Here is a 16,516-nt window from a genome sequence, read left to right as displayed (position 1 = left end):
CAGGAACAACTTTTGACGTTAGTGCAAGCATTTAGCCGCCCTCACGCCCAGTCTGACAGACGTAAAGACGACTCGTTACCTATTAAGAAGTCTGCTTCTAAGAGAGAACGGAGTTCTTCTTTAAAGAAAACTTCTCCCTCTCTACGCCAGGATGAGGAATGTGTGCTTTCGCCAGGCGATACTTCTTCTCGATACCAGGACGATACGGTTTCTCGTTCTCGATACCGAGACGATACTTTATCGAACGATGCTGCCTCTCGTTCTCGATGCCAAGACGATACCGCCTCCCGTTCACGATACCAGCACGATACCTCCTCTCGTTCGCTTCGCCACGACGATACCTCCTCTCGTTCGCTTTGCCACGACGATACCTCCTCTCGTTCACGACGCCTCGACGATACCGACCCTAGTTCTCGACGCCACGACGATACCGCCTCTCGTTCACGACGCCACGACGATACCGCCTCTTTTTCTCGACGCCAGGACGATACCGCCTCTCGCTCTCGACATCAGAACGACTCTGCCTCTCGTTCTCGGTGCCAGGGCGATACCAGCCTGCCTCTTCGGGACGATACTGCCTCTCGTTCCAAGGATTCTTCTAGCGCTGGACTCCAGGATGCAACCCGTCTTTTGCAGGACGATGCCTTTGATTTGCCCTTGTCGGGTTCTAAGGATCCTTCTTCTCGTTCGAAGGATATTGCAGATGTGGATCAGGACCTCGAGGATGTTTCTGATGACGATGATAATCCTGCCGACGCTGCGGGAGACTACAAAGTTCTCTCTCGCTCCCTTCTTGAACTTTTTGGAGAGGAATTCCAACCTGCTGCCCCTCAATCTCCTCAGTCCCAATTTAACAGAAAGAAGGCCAAGAAACAGTCGGCCTTCATCAAGATGAAACTGTCTATTTCCGCAAAGAAGGCTCTTACGAAGATTGATGACTGGATGAAGGAGCGGAGACAAGCAGTTAAGACTTCCTTCTCGTTTCCACCAGCTCGTCTTGCTTCAAAAGCGGGTATGTGGTATGCAACTGGGGAACCTTTGGGTCTGGGAGTGCCTTCCTCCTCCAAGGGTGACTTCTCTGGTTTAGTGGACTCTGCTAGAAGGCATGCTCTCAACTCAGCCAAGGTCATGTGGTTGATGTCGGAGCTGGATCATCTCGTCAAAGGTATTTTTAGAGCCTTTGAGGTTTTCAGTTTTCTAGACTGGTCTCTTGGGACTCTCGCAAGGAAGACTGACCAGATGGAAGGATCTAGGGACCTTGCAAGTATTATGTCCTGTATGGACAAGGCCCTCAGAGATGGGGCGAATGAGTTGCCTGCGCTGTTCTCAGCTGGGATCCTAAAGAAGAGAGCTCAGCTTTGCTCTTTTGCTTCTAGGTCTGTTACCACTGCACAAAAGTCTGAGCTTCATTACGCCCCCCTCTCTCAACATCTTTTTCCCAAGTCCCTGGTTAATGACATTACGCTTTCTCTGGCCCAAAAAGCCACCCAAGATCTTTTATCTCGTTCTGCTCGTAAGCCCTTGGCAGCCCCTCCTTCTTCTTCGAAACGGGAGGAAAGGAGATTCCAGCAGCCCTTTCGGGGCAGGACTACTTCAAGACCAGATTTTAGAGGGAGAAGGCAAGAATCAGGACCAAGATCTACCAGGGGTTCTTTCAGACTTCGCTCCAGAAAATGAAGTTCGTCTCCTCCAGACAGTAGGCGCAAGACTGTCAGGTTTTTGGCAGTCTTGGAAGAGGAGAGGGGCGGACACCTGGTCCCTCTCAGTCATCAAGGAAGGATACAAGATCCCCTTTCTGAAAAAACCTCCTCTCGCAGATGCTCCGCTGGCCTTAGTAGCCCGGTACTCAGATCCGGGGAAACAGAAGGCCCTAATAGACCTTGTCGACCAAATGCTAGACAAGGGAGCGATAGAACCGGTTCGGGATCTATCCTCCCCAGGCTTTTACAATCGCCTGTTTCTGGTCCCCAAGAACTCGGGCGGATGGAGACCCGTCCTGGATGTCAGCTCTCTCAACGTCTTTGTGGAGAAGACAAAGTTCTCCATGGAGACGACTCAGTCGGTGCTGGCGTCAGTACGTCCAGGGGACTGGATGGTGTCCCTCGACTTGCAGGACGCGTATTTCCATGTCCCCATCCATCCGACTTCAAGGAAGTACCTGAGATTTGTAATGCAGGGCAAGTGCTTCCAATTCAGAGCTCTTTGCTTCGGTCTCAGCACGGCTCCTCAAGTCTTCACCAGGGTAATGGCGAATGTGTCAGGTTGGCTGCATCAGGAGGGGATAAGGATATCCTTCTATCTGGACGATTGGCTGATTCGTTCACGATCGAGGGAGAAATGTCTGGAGGATTTACGGAAGACTTTTATGATGGCTCAAGATCTAGGCCTGGTCATCAACAGGGAGAAGTCTCAGATCAGACCGAATCAGACTATTCTCTATTTGGGGATAGTTCTGAATTCAGTTCTTTTTCGGGCTTCTCCCTCTCAGGAAAGAGACCAAGTGTCTCGTAAAAGTCAGAACTTTCCTGGACAAGAAGAGGTGCACAGCGAAGGAGTGGATGAGTTTGCTGGGGACTCTATCCTCCCTCGAACAGTTTGTCTCTCTGGGGAGACTCCACCTAAGGCCTCTTCAGCACTTTCTTTCGAAGACGTGGAACAGAAAGATGCAGGAAGACTCCTTTTCCTTCCCCATTCCAACAGAAGTCAAGAATCTTCTGAAGTGGTGGCTGGACCCAACCTTGTTAGGGGAAGGGATCTCCTTACACAAGAAGAACCCAGACCTAGTGTTGTTTTCAGACGCATCAGAGTCAGGCTGGGGGGCAACACTAGGAAGCAAGGAGGTCTCAGGCTATTGGGAAGGAATTCAGCTGGGATTGCACATCAACAACAAGGAGCTGATGGCCATTTTTCTGGGGCTAAAGGCCTTCAAGGACTTGGTGTCCGGGAAGATTGTGGAGGTCAACTCAGACAACACCACAGCTCTTGCTTACATCAGGAAGCAAGGAGGGACTCACTCTCTGTCTCTGTTCGAGACAGCAAGAGAGCTCCTTCTTTGGGTGAAGGAGAACAGGATAAACCTGCTGACGAGGTTTGTTCAGGGACAGAAGAATGTGAGGGCGGACATGCTCAGCAGGAAAGGGCAGGTCCTTCCCACAGAATGGACCCTCAACCAACAGGTCTGTCAGAGTCTCTGGAGGCTGTGGGGGAGACCCCTCATCGATCTTTTCGCCTCCAACTTATCCAAGAGGATCCCCATCTATTGCTCCCTAGTTCCGGATAAGGAGGCAATAGCAGTAGACGCCTTTTTGATGGATTGGACGGGGATGGACACTTATGCTTTTCCCCCGTTCAAGATCATCAATCTGGTAGTCAGGAAATTCGCTCTCCTCGATTCGGGACGGATGATCCTGATAGCTCCGTTCTGGCCGATGAGGGAATGGTTCACGGAGGTGGTGGACTTGTTGATGGACTTTCCAAGAAGCCTCCCTGCAAGTCCAAATCTGCTCAGACAACCCCACTTCGAGAGATATCATCAAAACCCCCTCGCTCTCAATCTGACTGCCTTCAGACTATCGAGAAGCTCGTCAGATCGAGAGGCTTTTCAGCGCAAGCTGCGAAAGCTATCGCCAGAGCGAGGAGGGTCTCTTCGCAGAGGGTCTACCAGTCCAAGTGGGAGACTTTTAGAGCTTGGTGTAGGAAGCACAAGATTTCCTCATCCACTACCTCTGTGAGCCAGATTGCGGATTTCTTGTTGTACCTCAGGCAGGACGCTAAGCTAGCTGTGTCCACTATCAAGGGGTACAAGAGTATGCTCTCTTCCGTCTGTCGGCATAGAGGCTTGGACTTGTCTCGCGATAAGGACTTACATGACCTCTTGAAGTCTTTTGAGACGACCAAGCAGACCCAGTTAAAGCCCCCTTCTTGGAACTTTGATGTGGTTCTTAAATTTCTGTGCACCAAGAGATTTGAGCCCATCTCACAGGCTCCCCTTAGGGAGGTTACCAAGAAAACCCTCTTTCTTTTGGCCTTAGCAACAGCTAAAAGAGTCAGTGAAGTCCATGCAATTGAAAAACAGGTAGGCTTCAATCTGAATGGGGCAGTTTGTGCCTTAAGATTAGACTTTCTCGCTAAGAACGAGAACCCTTCTAAGCCCTGGCCAAGGACCTTTGAGGTTCCTAACTTGACCAACCTAGTGGGTCAAGAGCAAGAGAGGCTTCTCTGTCCAGTACGAGCCCTCAAGACCTACTTGTCTCGCACGAAAAATGTGAGAGGCTCTTCTAGTTCCCTGTGGTGTTCTGTGAAAGATCCTCAGAAGCCCCTTTCCAAGAACGCTTTGTCCTTTTTCCTGAGGGAAGTGATAAGAGAAGCCCATCTCTTGTGTGAGGAGGAACACTTCGGACTTTTAAAAGTGCAAGCTCACGAAGTGAGAGCCATTGCGACCTCGCTTGCTTACCGCAAGAACATGTCGCTCCGTCAAATTATGGATGCGACATTTTGGAGGAGCAACTCTGTGTTCGCCTCTCATTACCTCAGAGAGGTGAGAGTGGATTATGAGAAATGCTATACCTTGGGCCCATACGTAGCTACGGCTTCTGTATTAGGCAAAGGAGTTACTACCTCCCCTCAACCTTAGTTTTGTATACTTGTGCGTATGTTGGTGTTTTTTATTGGTTGTCTGAGGACTTCGACTTGTGTACAGTCACCTCAGTCTAGTTAGATAATTTTTATCTACTTTGCAAATGTTAGGTGGTTGGTTTGGTAAGGTTGCAGTTTTTATTTTTGGCAATAGGTAGTCCTGAAGTCTAGTCAGATTGTTGGTCTCACCCCGTTGACAGACTCGATTGAGTGTTTTCAGCACTGCAGGTCACATCCTGGCTGACACTCCTAAGGGAAAGCGACTCAAGAGGCAGTAACCTTTGAAGTCAGCTACCTTAGCAGGTAAGGAATCAAGGTGTTTATTTATCCTACAGCTTTTTTGGTTGTTTCCCCAACGATGTTTACTGTCAATCACCCTCCTCCAAGTGTGTTAATCAGCTATGTATATATAACTGCCAGGTAAGTTCTATTCATAAAAATGGAGTTTTTATGATAAAACAAAGTTTTATGAATACTTACCTGGCAGTTATATATACATTCGAAGGCCCACCCACCTCCCCTCAGGAGACAGGTCGGGCATAGATGAACTGAAGAACAGAAAACGGGAATGATTCCTCCTACCACCCTTTAACGGGTGTTACCACCCAACCACCACAAGGCGGTTGCCACGTTTAGAAAAATTCTGCCGAAATAGAGATTATTAGCTATGTATATATAACTGCCAGGTAAGTATTCATAAAACTTTGTTTTATCATATAAACTCCATGTTTTTTCTTGATTAGCTTATGTGATCTGTGTAGATAATCCAGAATGCTTGTTCCAATGTATGGTCTTTTAAAAATATCTCAACAGGGCCAGGTCTCCCCTAAGACTCCTTTGGTTTACACTTTTATTCTGTTTTATACTTTTTGGTTAAATTTTACATTTTTATGATACATTCTTTTGTTGACTGAAGGGCTTAATAATCTTTATCCTACAATACTTGTGAATATACATGCTTTTTACCCAGGTGGATGACATTTATATGCTGTAAGTTAGTTGGTGACATTTATTTGCTGTACGCGGTTTGTGATATTTACGTTCTGGCTAGTTACAAATACTTACTATACTGTATATGGGTTGGTGATATCTAAGTGCGTTATGGTGGTTAGTGACATTTTCTTAATCTATGCTGGTTGATAACATTTTATTACTGCTGGCTGGTTGGTGACATTTACATACTGTAATTTCAGCACAAGGTGGAACAGCCATTGAGTTGTTAATGAAGTAGTTATAACTAATGATGGGTGGTGCATAGAAATCCCTCCTCCTTCCCATGTCAGTCAACCAGACACGTCTGTACTGTATAGTTTGGCTGTAAGCAATACACACATACTTTTTCTGCCTCTCAAATTCAGGCTATTATTAAATACCCTTTCTCTTGTGTATGTGTGTGCGTGCATTTACCAATTGAAGCTCGTCAAATTAGATTGTGCTTCTAACCAAAGAGAGACTGCACAGATTATGGCATGGACATGCACCTGACTAGAGATGAATATACAGTACGGCAAGGTTCTCCTTTGCATTTTCCATATTTTATTTGTATAGGTCATTGGTATTGTTTTGATTTTTGAGATGTAGGTTTTTTACTTAAATTTTTTGTTTCCCCTTCCCTCAACATAGAAATACAGGATAAGATTCATGTAAATATACAGTCTTTAAACTAAAATAGGTTATTTCCATACTTAACCCTGAACAGAACTACAGTAGCAACTTACCCTTTGCTCCAATTTTAATTAAGGTTATACAGAACCTTGGTGATTGAGTCTACATAAATTTGAACAGTTATTTACATTTCTTCCTGGGTAGTGCTAACATATGTTGTCCCAGTTGCTAATCTCTTGGTGGCTGGTGTGGTTTGGCAGCTTAATATGGAGGAGGCGAGGTGTGACGTTATAATGTTGGAGCATTCAACTATTTAAATATATACATACAATTGCATACATTCACTTACAATAATTCCCGGTCTTACTTTTCAATGCTAATTCTCAAAACTAACCCTTTTATTTATTTTTTATGCAGCAAATATTGTACATCATCAAAATTTCACTTCATCAGAATGAAAGCACCATGGAAAAAGCACAGCTTAATATCTATTATCCTCAATTTCAATGAATCTTATTCATGATCATATTTTCCTCTCTAATAAACTTAAATATGAAATTTCACATGTTACTAATAGCAAATGCTGAGATCTGTCAACCATAACATTAATATACCATAACACTTCAATACTTCTTTTCTCATTATAAGAATCCTTATGACACTGGCAAATAGGACACTCAGTGTAAATAAGTTCTCAAAAACACATCACATGAAAATGTATCTGTGCACTAGTACGGGTCAATACATCCTTTCTTACACGTTCACTTGCAGCTTCCAGCAGACTTTTCTGTACAGTGCTCTAATATTACTCTAATTCTCAACTGTGTAAGAGGAGTAAAGCATTAATTAAAGTATGGGTGTTTCAATAGATAAAACTATGTTCTAACCAAGTATGCAAATTTGCTCTGCCACAATAGGTTTTATTTGCACACACTTATCTATCTCCAGTGTAGCTACCTTGCAAGAATATCTAAAGCCTCCTAAACTGGTATAGGTAGGGAAATGTATGGTTTGCACAATTTGCACTGGTGTCATAAAACCAGACAAATGGAAGGGAAGTCAACCACAGTATTATATCAGCTCAAAATTCCTGAATAGGACGACAGAATATTGAGAAACAGGCAAACTGGAGGAATAATTGTATAAAAAACTACTACTACATCAATGGAAGAATTTTCTTTATTCTATTTAGGAGTGAAATTGTTACAGTACTACACTTATTAGCTTCTATTGAGAGAAAAGTATGGAAATAATAGATTTTGGTGTAAAAACCATGTAAATAGCAGATGCTAACTTTATCAATAAACTGCATTTATTTCAGATCATGCTAAGGAAATCACAATGCCTTCCTTGCTAGTCCTTCCACGATCTCATAGGATAACCAAGCAGGGCCTTATGAGATATTCTACATCGTAAGTTATATACAGTGTACTGTACTGTATATTCTTTTTTCTAGTAATATTAGCTTTTGTTGTGGTGTGGTAACAATTTTCATTTTTTCATCACATTACCAAGCAAAGAATAACTAAGCTGATATTTATTTATAGGTATTTGTTCCGACACGAATACAAACCTTTGTCCTTTGAATACGGGTAAACAAAGGTAGAAGGGGGTTAGCCCAGTTCTCCCGCATTGGCTGATTCCTAAACCCCATTTTGTTCCGTAACCGAAATACAAACCACGCTATTTACATTGGGTTTACCTTTTAGCGCAGCTGAAATGACGAGCCAATAGTTTTACCGAGGGTTAATTACCCCCGCGCTAGTTAGCGGGGGGTGCGGGAAGGGTAGCTTGCTACCCCTCCCCCCCCACACACCGGTGACTTACTTCACTTTTGGCTCGACGATGAACAGACGTGTCTGTCCATCGTCCTCGTTGACAGCCTTTAATCTTTTTTCTGCTTTTTCTTTACTACAGCTTGTGTGTGTGTTTGAAGTTGACTGCCTTATATTATCTTTGCTATGCGTACATGCCCTGGTGTTGCCGGCCGCCCTTGTGGGACCTTTATGTCGGCCTTGGATACAGATCCTCACACCCTTTGCCCTCAGTGTCGGGGCCGACAGTGTGACCAGGAAAACATGTGTAGTGAGTGTAGGGAGTGGTCTGCCTCCCAGTGGGAGAGGTTTGGCCGCCGGCGTAAGAAGAAGTCCAAGAGAGACCGTTCTCCTTCGGGGGTTGCCTTGAAGGAGGAAGGTTCTCGGGACTCTTCTTTCGCCGCCCAAACCTCCTCCGAAGCTCCCCCTCGTCCGGCTCCTAAGGAGAGTCGGCCGAGTGGTAGCGCAGGCCCTAGTTCTGTTTCCCGGTCTTGGGCGGGGGGAGAGTGCGTCGCCTCCCATAGCGGGGCGGTTCCCCCTCCTCCTCCGGGGGAGGTTGTTGATAATTCATTGTCTAATGATGATCTCTTACAGATTTGGGCTTCCCTGGAGCTTAACCCTGGATAGGTACGATGGGTCGTTCGCGACCCCGAGCGTCAAAAAAAAAGAGGTTTTTCTCACGTGACTCACCCCCGTGACTGAATTTGTGGGTGATCGACCTGCAGGAGGTGTCTCCCCTACACGCTCTAGTAGTGTCCAGATGTGCATTGCTGTAGCTGTACTCCTTCCCCGATTTCTGAGACGCGTCGGGGTCGAGCGCGACCGAGTTTACCCTTCTAAGGTAGTTTGCATAATTATCAAAGTTATTACGTATTATGAAATTGTCGTAGAATGGTGCAACTTGTATAGGTTATCAGTTGTGGAAAGTCTTGGTGGATTGTTTGGCTACCATGTGCATGATTTTTTTTTTAGTTAAAATGTCGTTCATCACCACGAGGACCATTTTACCGCGAGTGCCCCTTTTTCATTTTTTTTCATTTTTTTGCCAAGTCATTTTTCCGTAAGATATTGCCAAATAGTGTCGTAAAACTTTTGCTTGTTTAGTGTTGGAAAGTGTGTCTAGATGATCTGGCTACCCATGCATGACTTTGTTTTTGTCAGATACGACGTAGTTATTGGTATATTGGGTATTTAACTGCGGTTACCAATTTCTGTTTTTTTTCAATATTTGTAAAAATTACTACGTAGTAAGGAATTGCCGTATATTATTCATTTTTTTTTCATGTTTATGTGTTAGAAAGTGTGCCTTGATGGTTGGGCTAACACGTGCATGTCTTTTTTTTTATCTGAGATGCCGTATATCAGAATGTCGGGCATTTTACCGCGAGTACCCCTTTTTCATTTTTTTTCATTTTTTTGCCAAGTCATTTTTCCGTAAGATATTGCGAAATAGTGTCGTAAAACTTTTGCTTTTTTAGTGTTGGAAAGTGTGTCTAGATGATCTGGCTACCCATGCGTGATTTTGTTTTTGTCAGATACGACGTAGTTATTGGTATATTGGGTATTTAACTGCGGTTGCCAATTTCTGTTTTTTTTCAATATTTGTAAAAATTTACTACGTAGTAAGGAATTGCCGTATATTATTGATTTTTTTTTCATGTTTGTGTTAGAAAGTGTGCCTTGATGGTTGGGCTAACACGTGCATGTCTTTTTTTTTATCTGAGATGCCGTATATTAGAATGTTGGGCATTTTTCCGCGAGTGCCCCTTTTTATTTGTTTTGCATTTTTTTGCTTAGTCATGTTACCGTAAGGAATTGGCAAGTAGTGTCGCAAAACTTATATTTTTATAGTGTTGGAAAGTGTTTCTAGATGATCTGGCTACCCATGCCTATTTTTTTTTTTAGCCATATATGGCGTATATATAAGTATGTGTTCGATTTTCCTGTGATTGCCATTTTTTCGTTTTTTCCCATTTCTTTCAAAATTACTACGTACTAAGGAACTATCACAGAGTAATGATTCATTTATATGTTTATTTGTCGGAAAATGTGCCTTGATGGTTTGCCTAGCACGTGGCTGAAATTTTTTTTTTCTGAAATGCCGTATATTAGAATGGCCATTTTTCCACGAGTGCCCCTTTTTATTTGTTTTGCATTTTTTTGCTTAGTCATGTTACCATAAGGAATTGGCAAGTAGTGTCGCAAAACTTATAATTTTATAGTGTTGGAAAGTGTTTCTAGATGATCTGGCTACCCATGCCTATCTTTTTTTTTTTTAGCCAGATATGGCGTATATATAGGTATGTGTTCGATTTTCCTGTGATTGCCATTTTTTCGTTTTTTCCCATTTCTTTCAAAATTACTACGTACTAAGGAACTATCACAGAGTAATATTTCATTTAGATGTTTATTTGTCGGAAAATGTGCCTTGATGGTTTGCCTAGCACGTGGCTGAATTTTTTTTTTCTGAAATGCCGTATATTAGAATGTTAGCCATTTTTCCGCGAGTGCCCCTTTTTATTTGTTTTGCATTTTTTCGCTTAGTCATGTTACCGTAAGGAATTGGCAAGTAGTGTCGCAAAACTTATATTTTTATAGTGTTGTAAAGTGTTTCTAGATGATCTGGCTACCCATGCCTATCTTTTTTTTAGCCAGATATGGCGTATATATAGGTATGTGTTCGATTTTCCGGTGATTGCCATTTTTTCGTTTTTTCCCAATTCTTTCAAAATTACTACGTACTAAGGAACTATCACAGAGTAATGATTCCTCTAGTTGTTTATTTGTCGGAAAATTTTGTTTACTTTTTTTTTGATTGAATATCATCAAATTTTTTTAGCTAAAATATTATATTGTTTTACATTTTTTTTTTTTCGATTTTATTTCCCTTCAAAAAATTTTTTTTGGGTCAGAATTTCAATTTTATAGTCGTAAAATAATCGACAATTATCCAGCAACCCACCATACAATTTTTATGCATATCCAATAATAATTAGATTAGTAAATAACACCTTGAAATTGACATACCCTTCCTACATTTCAAGTGGCAGATTAGGGAGTCTGAGTCAGTGTGGTTGGCGGCCATTTTGTGGACATATCCGAAGCGTAAGCTGCCCTATCTATATATATTCTTGTTCCCTATAGAATTTGTGATATTTTGGTATATTTTTACCTGCATAAATATCATATATTAAATATATGTATTTTTTTACGAAATTTCTAAGTACTCAAAAAATTACCTTTAGATATGGCCCCTGATATAAATGTAATTTACAAAATAATGAAGATTTTTTTACATATTTCTATTTTAGGATAACATATGTTTATTCCCTAAAAAAATTAGCCACTTCCTATTTCATTTGGGTACCCAAAAAAATTCATGAAATTTGGACAAATTTTTTTGGCCAAAAAAAGTTACTCTTTTTTTTCTCATTTCAGATCTTCACCTCCATGGGTCTGACTTCATCCAAAATACATCAAGATGTGTCCTAAACATTCAAGAATCAATTCCTAAAAGGATTTGTGTATATATGTATAAACTTTTTTTTTATGAATTTTTATGTCAGGTCTTTTTTTTTTCTACTTAATTTTTTAAAATATTTATAATAAATAGTTTTTCAGCAGATGAGTAGTATTTATTTTTACAGTTGTTTTAAGCATTCATTGAAGTTTTTTTTGGCAAAAGAAAAAAGGAGGTTACTGCTAAAACTGATTTTTCAAGAATTTTTTTTGGCGTCGGGGTCGTTCGCGTCCGAGTATACCCTTAAAGGGGTGTCCGAGGAGCGTACCTATCCAGGGTTAAGGGCTTGCCCTCCAGGGTCGCCTTGATTGACCCTGTCTCGTTGGGGGCCGCCGTTAAGCAGTCGCCGGCGGTAGCAGAGGTAGACCCTCTGTCTATCGTCAACGTCGTGGTGGCAGAGGCCTCTGACGTGGCAGGGCAATCCTCTGCAGGTGCAGTTGAGGATGATGGTGCTGACGGCTCTCCTCCCCCTTCCGTACATCCTTCGAAGGGGGAAGTGAGTTCTACGGGCTCTTCTGCTGTTCAGCTTTCCTCTAAGGGAAGTGCTTTGACTGAGACTCCTCTTCGGAGGACTGATGGTCCTGATGATCTTCCCCGTGGCCGCCTTCGCCGTAAGGCTCACCGTCCGCTGCGTCGCAAGGGCCTCCCTTCCCCTTATAAGGGGGTTAAGAGGCGCCTTTTTGGATCCTCTTCCTCCGAAGGGGACTCTCCTCGTCGTACTCAGCCTACAGCTCCTGCTCCTTTGGACCTCTCTGCAGACCGTTCTCCTACTCCTGCTAGAACTTCACCTTCTGGGGAACTCGTCACCCGACGGGCAACGGTCCCTTTGGGGCAAAGGGATTCTTCCCTTTCACGTGCAGTGTTAGCGCACAGGCGCTCTCCTGCTCGTCAGCGCTCTCCTGCTCGTCAGCGTTCTCCTGCTTGTCAGTGCTCTCCTGCTCGTCAGCGCTCTCCTGCTCGTCAGCGCTCTCCTGCTCGTCAATGCTCTCCTGCTCGTCAGCGCTCACCTGTTCGCCGGCGCTCTCCTGATGTTCGCCCTCCTCGTCAGCGCTCTCCTGAGGACATCCTACATCCTGTGGTTCCTGAAGAGCACTTAGCACGCCAGCATTCTCCTGCTCGCCCTTCTGCAGTGTTAGCGCACAGGCGCTCTCCTGCTCGTCAGCGCTCTTTTGAGGATCATCGCCCGCCTGCTCGCCAGCGCTCCCCTGTGGTCTCTGATCATCCTGCAGTCCCTGTTGGACACCCTGCGCGCCATCAGTCTCCCGAGCTCTCTTGCGATCCTTATCCTGTGTCTACGCAACATCGTCCGTGTTCTCCAGTGCGTGTTACAAAAGCACATGTTCGCCCACGCGCCTACGATCTTCCTGTTCCTGTTCGTGAACGCGCCGCGCCACCTGTTCCTTCACAGGATCTCACGCGTCGTCCCTTTGCTCGCCAGCGTTCACAGACGATCCTAGTATCGCCTGTTCGTCAACGATCACCTGTTTATCGGCGATCTCCGGACCGCCCGCGTGATTTACAACCTGCGCGCACGCGTTCTCCAACGCGTCGTCGACCAGAGGTTCTGGAAGGACATGGTTCGCCATCTACTAGCTCGCCATCTCGCGATCATTCACCTGCGCGCTATCGCTCGCCAACGCGTCACCATGCGACAACGCGCCATCGCTCACCTGCGCGTCAGCGTTCGCCAGCTCACCACCGATCGCCTGATGATCTTCGCCGCCAGCGACCTTCCTCGCCCACGCAGCAACGCGTTCCCTCGCCATCACGCCAACGCATTCTTTCGCCGACTCGGCCACGCGCTCGTTCACCTGTACACCCTCGCGCCCACTCGCCTGCGCGCCCGCGCGATCATCAGCCTGCGCGCCCGCGCGACCGCTCTCCCTCGCGCGACCATCGTTCGCTGCGAATTTCGCAGCCAGTGGTAGCAGCAGGAACGCGTGTTCCTAGACAGCGCTCGGGATCGCCTCCATCCAAACGCAGGACTGTAGTGCAGGACAAGGAAGACTCTGCGGAGAATTTAGTGCATCATTCTTCCCCCCCTTCTTTTCAGGCAGGTACTGTTGTGTCCACTCCAAAGGATCGCCCGATCCCTTTCCCTTCAGCGAGGATTTCGGACTCTGTGTCCGTGGAGCAACAGACTTGGTTTGGTCCTCTGATGCGGGCGTTAGTGAGGGTGATGAAACCAGCACTTGCCGATCAGGGCAACAAACCAACTGCGGCCTCTCCTACGCTGAAGAGAAAGAGAGGAGTGGACTTCGTGGTGACTTCCCCCAGGGCGAAGTTGATTCCCAAGAGGTCTGTCGCGAAGCCCCCTTCTCCTTCTCGAGTGCTTTCTCCTTCTCCCATGGACGAAGCCTTTCCGTCCTCAGGTGAGTCCAGTGAAGCGGTAGTCTTCCCCTCGGCACCAAGGGGGGAGACTTTGCTTCATGGAGGAGAGTTGTCTCGTGAGAAGGGGCTCCTCGAACCTCTTTGTTGGGATCCTGTATCCCTCCCAGGAGGGAATCCAAGGACTCCAAGACCGTCCCGAAATCATCTTCGAGGATTCGCCAGGAACCCGCGGCTCCCCGGGGGAACGTCCACGCTTCACCCCAGGAAGAGATTCCGGGGACAGGAGAATTAGCTGCCAGCCCGCAAGGAGGAGATCAGCAGGAATCCGAACATGCCTTCTGGCAGGTCCTGAGCCTGATAAGGCAACTTAACGGGCTTGTGGACCCCGTGATCGCCCCCCGTGAAGGCAAGGACACTATCTTAGAAGAAGGGTTTGACGTTCGGAAGGCCCCTAAGTCCAGTGCGGCTCTGCCCTGGTCTCAGGGTCTGAAGAGTGCCAGAGCTAGGGCCAACGCTCAGCTCGCGCTTCTTGCCTCCTCCAGTCGTTCCTCTGCCGGGAACAAGCTCATCCCTCCTCCTCGTCTCCAGCAGAGGAGGTATTCTGAGATCTTGGGTGAGTCCAGCCTCGCTCTTCCCCTCCATCACTCCGTGGAGGAGCTGGCGAAGGGAGTTCCCCTTGAGAAGCTCTCTGCCCGGCAGGTGTCGTTCTCGGCGGCAGAGATCCTTAGCCATGAAAAGGTCGCAAAGTGTGCCATGCACACCACTTCGTGGCTGGACTTTTGGCTAGGAACTCTGGGCATCCTATTGCGCTCGGAGGACTTGTCCAAGGAGACCAATAGGAAGGCCCTGGAAACCTTCTTACTCTCGGGCACCCGCTCCATCGAGTTTTTGGCGCACCAGGTTACCACCCTGTGGGCCAACTCGGTGTTGAAGCGGCGTGATGCTGTGGCCGAGAGATTTCATCCGAAGGTCCCCGCCGTGGATGTGTGTAGGCTCAGACATGCTTCCCTTCTGGGGGAGAACCTGTTTGAGCCTCAGGACATGGAGCGAACGGCTGAGAGGTGGAGGAAATCCAGCACGGACTCCCTCCTCCATAGGGCCCTTACAGCTCGGCCCTATAAGCCTCCAGCTCCGCCGCAACAGCAGCAGCAGCCTCGTAAGGCTCCGACGCAGGCACCGGCAGTTAAGGAGGTGGTGTCTAAGCCCCAGCCCTTTCCAGCCAAGGTCAAGAAGGGCAGTAAGTCCTCCAGGGGAGGCAAGACTCCTAGGGGTGGCGGCCGCCGCCGCAAGCCCTAGGGGTGGCAGTCCCCCTGCGTGTCCACCTGTGGGGGGATGCCTTCAGCGTTGCGTCCGCAGGTGACAGCAACACGGGGCCGATGCTTGGACGGTCTCAGTGATCGGCCAAGGCTATTGCGTCCCGTTCACAACATCTCAACCTCCCCTGACAGTGAGTCCAGTGTCGTTGAGCTCCTATGCCACGGGGTCGGAAAAGGGGCTGCCCCTTCGGGCCGAAGTCGAGACCATGCTCGAGAAGGGTGCTCTCCAGGAGGTCGTCGACGGCTCCCCAGGCTTCTTCAGTCGACTCTTTCTTGTAAAGAAGGCGTCTGGAGGCTGGAGACCTGTCATCGACCTCTCAGCTCTGAACGGGTTTGTCAAGCAAACCCGGTTCAGCATGGAGACAGCAGACACGGTCAGACTTGCGGTGAGACCACAAGACTTCATGTGCACACTGGATCTAAAGGACGCGTACTTCCAGATCCCAATCCATCCGTCTTCCAGGAAGTACCTGAGATTCTGCCTAGACGACAAGATCTACCAGTTCAAGGTGCTGTGTTTCGGTCTCTCCACAGCTCCTCAGGTGTTCACCAGAGTGTTCACCCTGATTTCATCTTGGGCGCACAGGAACGGCATTCGTCTCCTTCGTTATCTGGACGATTGGCTGATCCTAGCAGACTCGGAGTCGACCCTTCTTCGGCACCGAGACAGGCTTCTGGATCTTTGCCAGGATCTGGGGATCGTGGTAAACCTCGAGAAGTTCTCTCTGCAGCCATCCCAACGACTGGTTTATTTAGGCATGCTAATAGACACCAATCTCCACAAAGCCTTTCCATCAGACGACCGGATAGCAAGGCTGAGGAGGGTGGCGGAACCCTTCCTCTGGCGAGAAGAGCTCCCCGCCCAATCGTGGTTGCGTCTCTTAGGTCACCTATCCTCCCTGGCCCGTCTGGTTCCAAACAGCCGCCTCAGGATGAGATCCCTACAGTGGCGGCTCAAGTCCCGGTGGAATCAAGGATCCGATTCTCCGGACATTCTGATCCCAATGGGGTCTTTGGAACAGACGGACTTGCGGTGGTGGCTGGTTGACTCTGTTTTCGGACGCGTCAAAAGAAGGGTGGGAGCCGCACGTTCTGAACCAGAGGGCCTCAGACCTTTGGTCAGAATCAGAAAAGTGCCTACACATCAACCTGCTAGAATTGAAGGCCATCTTTCTGGCTCTTCAGCAGTTCCAACGGTCCCTGGCGGGTCACTCCGTGGTGGTGATGAGCGACAACACCACGGTAGTGGCTTATATCAACAAGCAGGGAGACACTTTTTCGCAGCAGCTATCCCA

At 46.9% G+C, this 16,516-nt stretch overlaps 1 protein-coding gene across 5 annotated transcripts in view; it reads left to right on the top strand.

Annotated features, from left to right (window-relative positions):
• Nucleotides 1–16,516, top strand: part of LOC137653173 (glycine receptor subunit alphaZ1-like) — a 68,545-nt gene that overhangs the window by 22,003 nt on the left and 30,026 nt on the right. For all 5 annotated transcript variants that reach the window (XM_068386555.1, XM_068386553.1, XM_068386552.1 and 2 more), the window contains exon 5: nucleotides 7,562–7,652. In XM_068386555.1, coding sequence (XP_068242656.1) covers nucleotides 7,562–7,652 — 91 coding nt within the window. The remainder of the gene's footprint in view (nucleotides 1–7,561; nucleotides 7,653–16,516) is intronic.

The sequence above is a fragment of the Palaemon carinicauda genome, chromosome 14, assembly GCF_036898095.1.
Source record: "Palaemon carinicauda isolate YSFRI2023 chromosome 14, ASM3689809v2, whole genome shotgun sequence".
In the NCBI taxonomy this organism is placed as follows: domain Eukaryota; kingdom Metazoa; phylum Arthropoda; class Malacostraca; order Decapoda; family Palaemonidae; genus Palaemon; species Palaemon carinicauda.
Note: the sequence above shows the minus strand (reverse complement) of the source record. Positions and strands in the feature narration are given on the sequence as shown.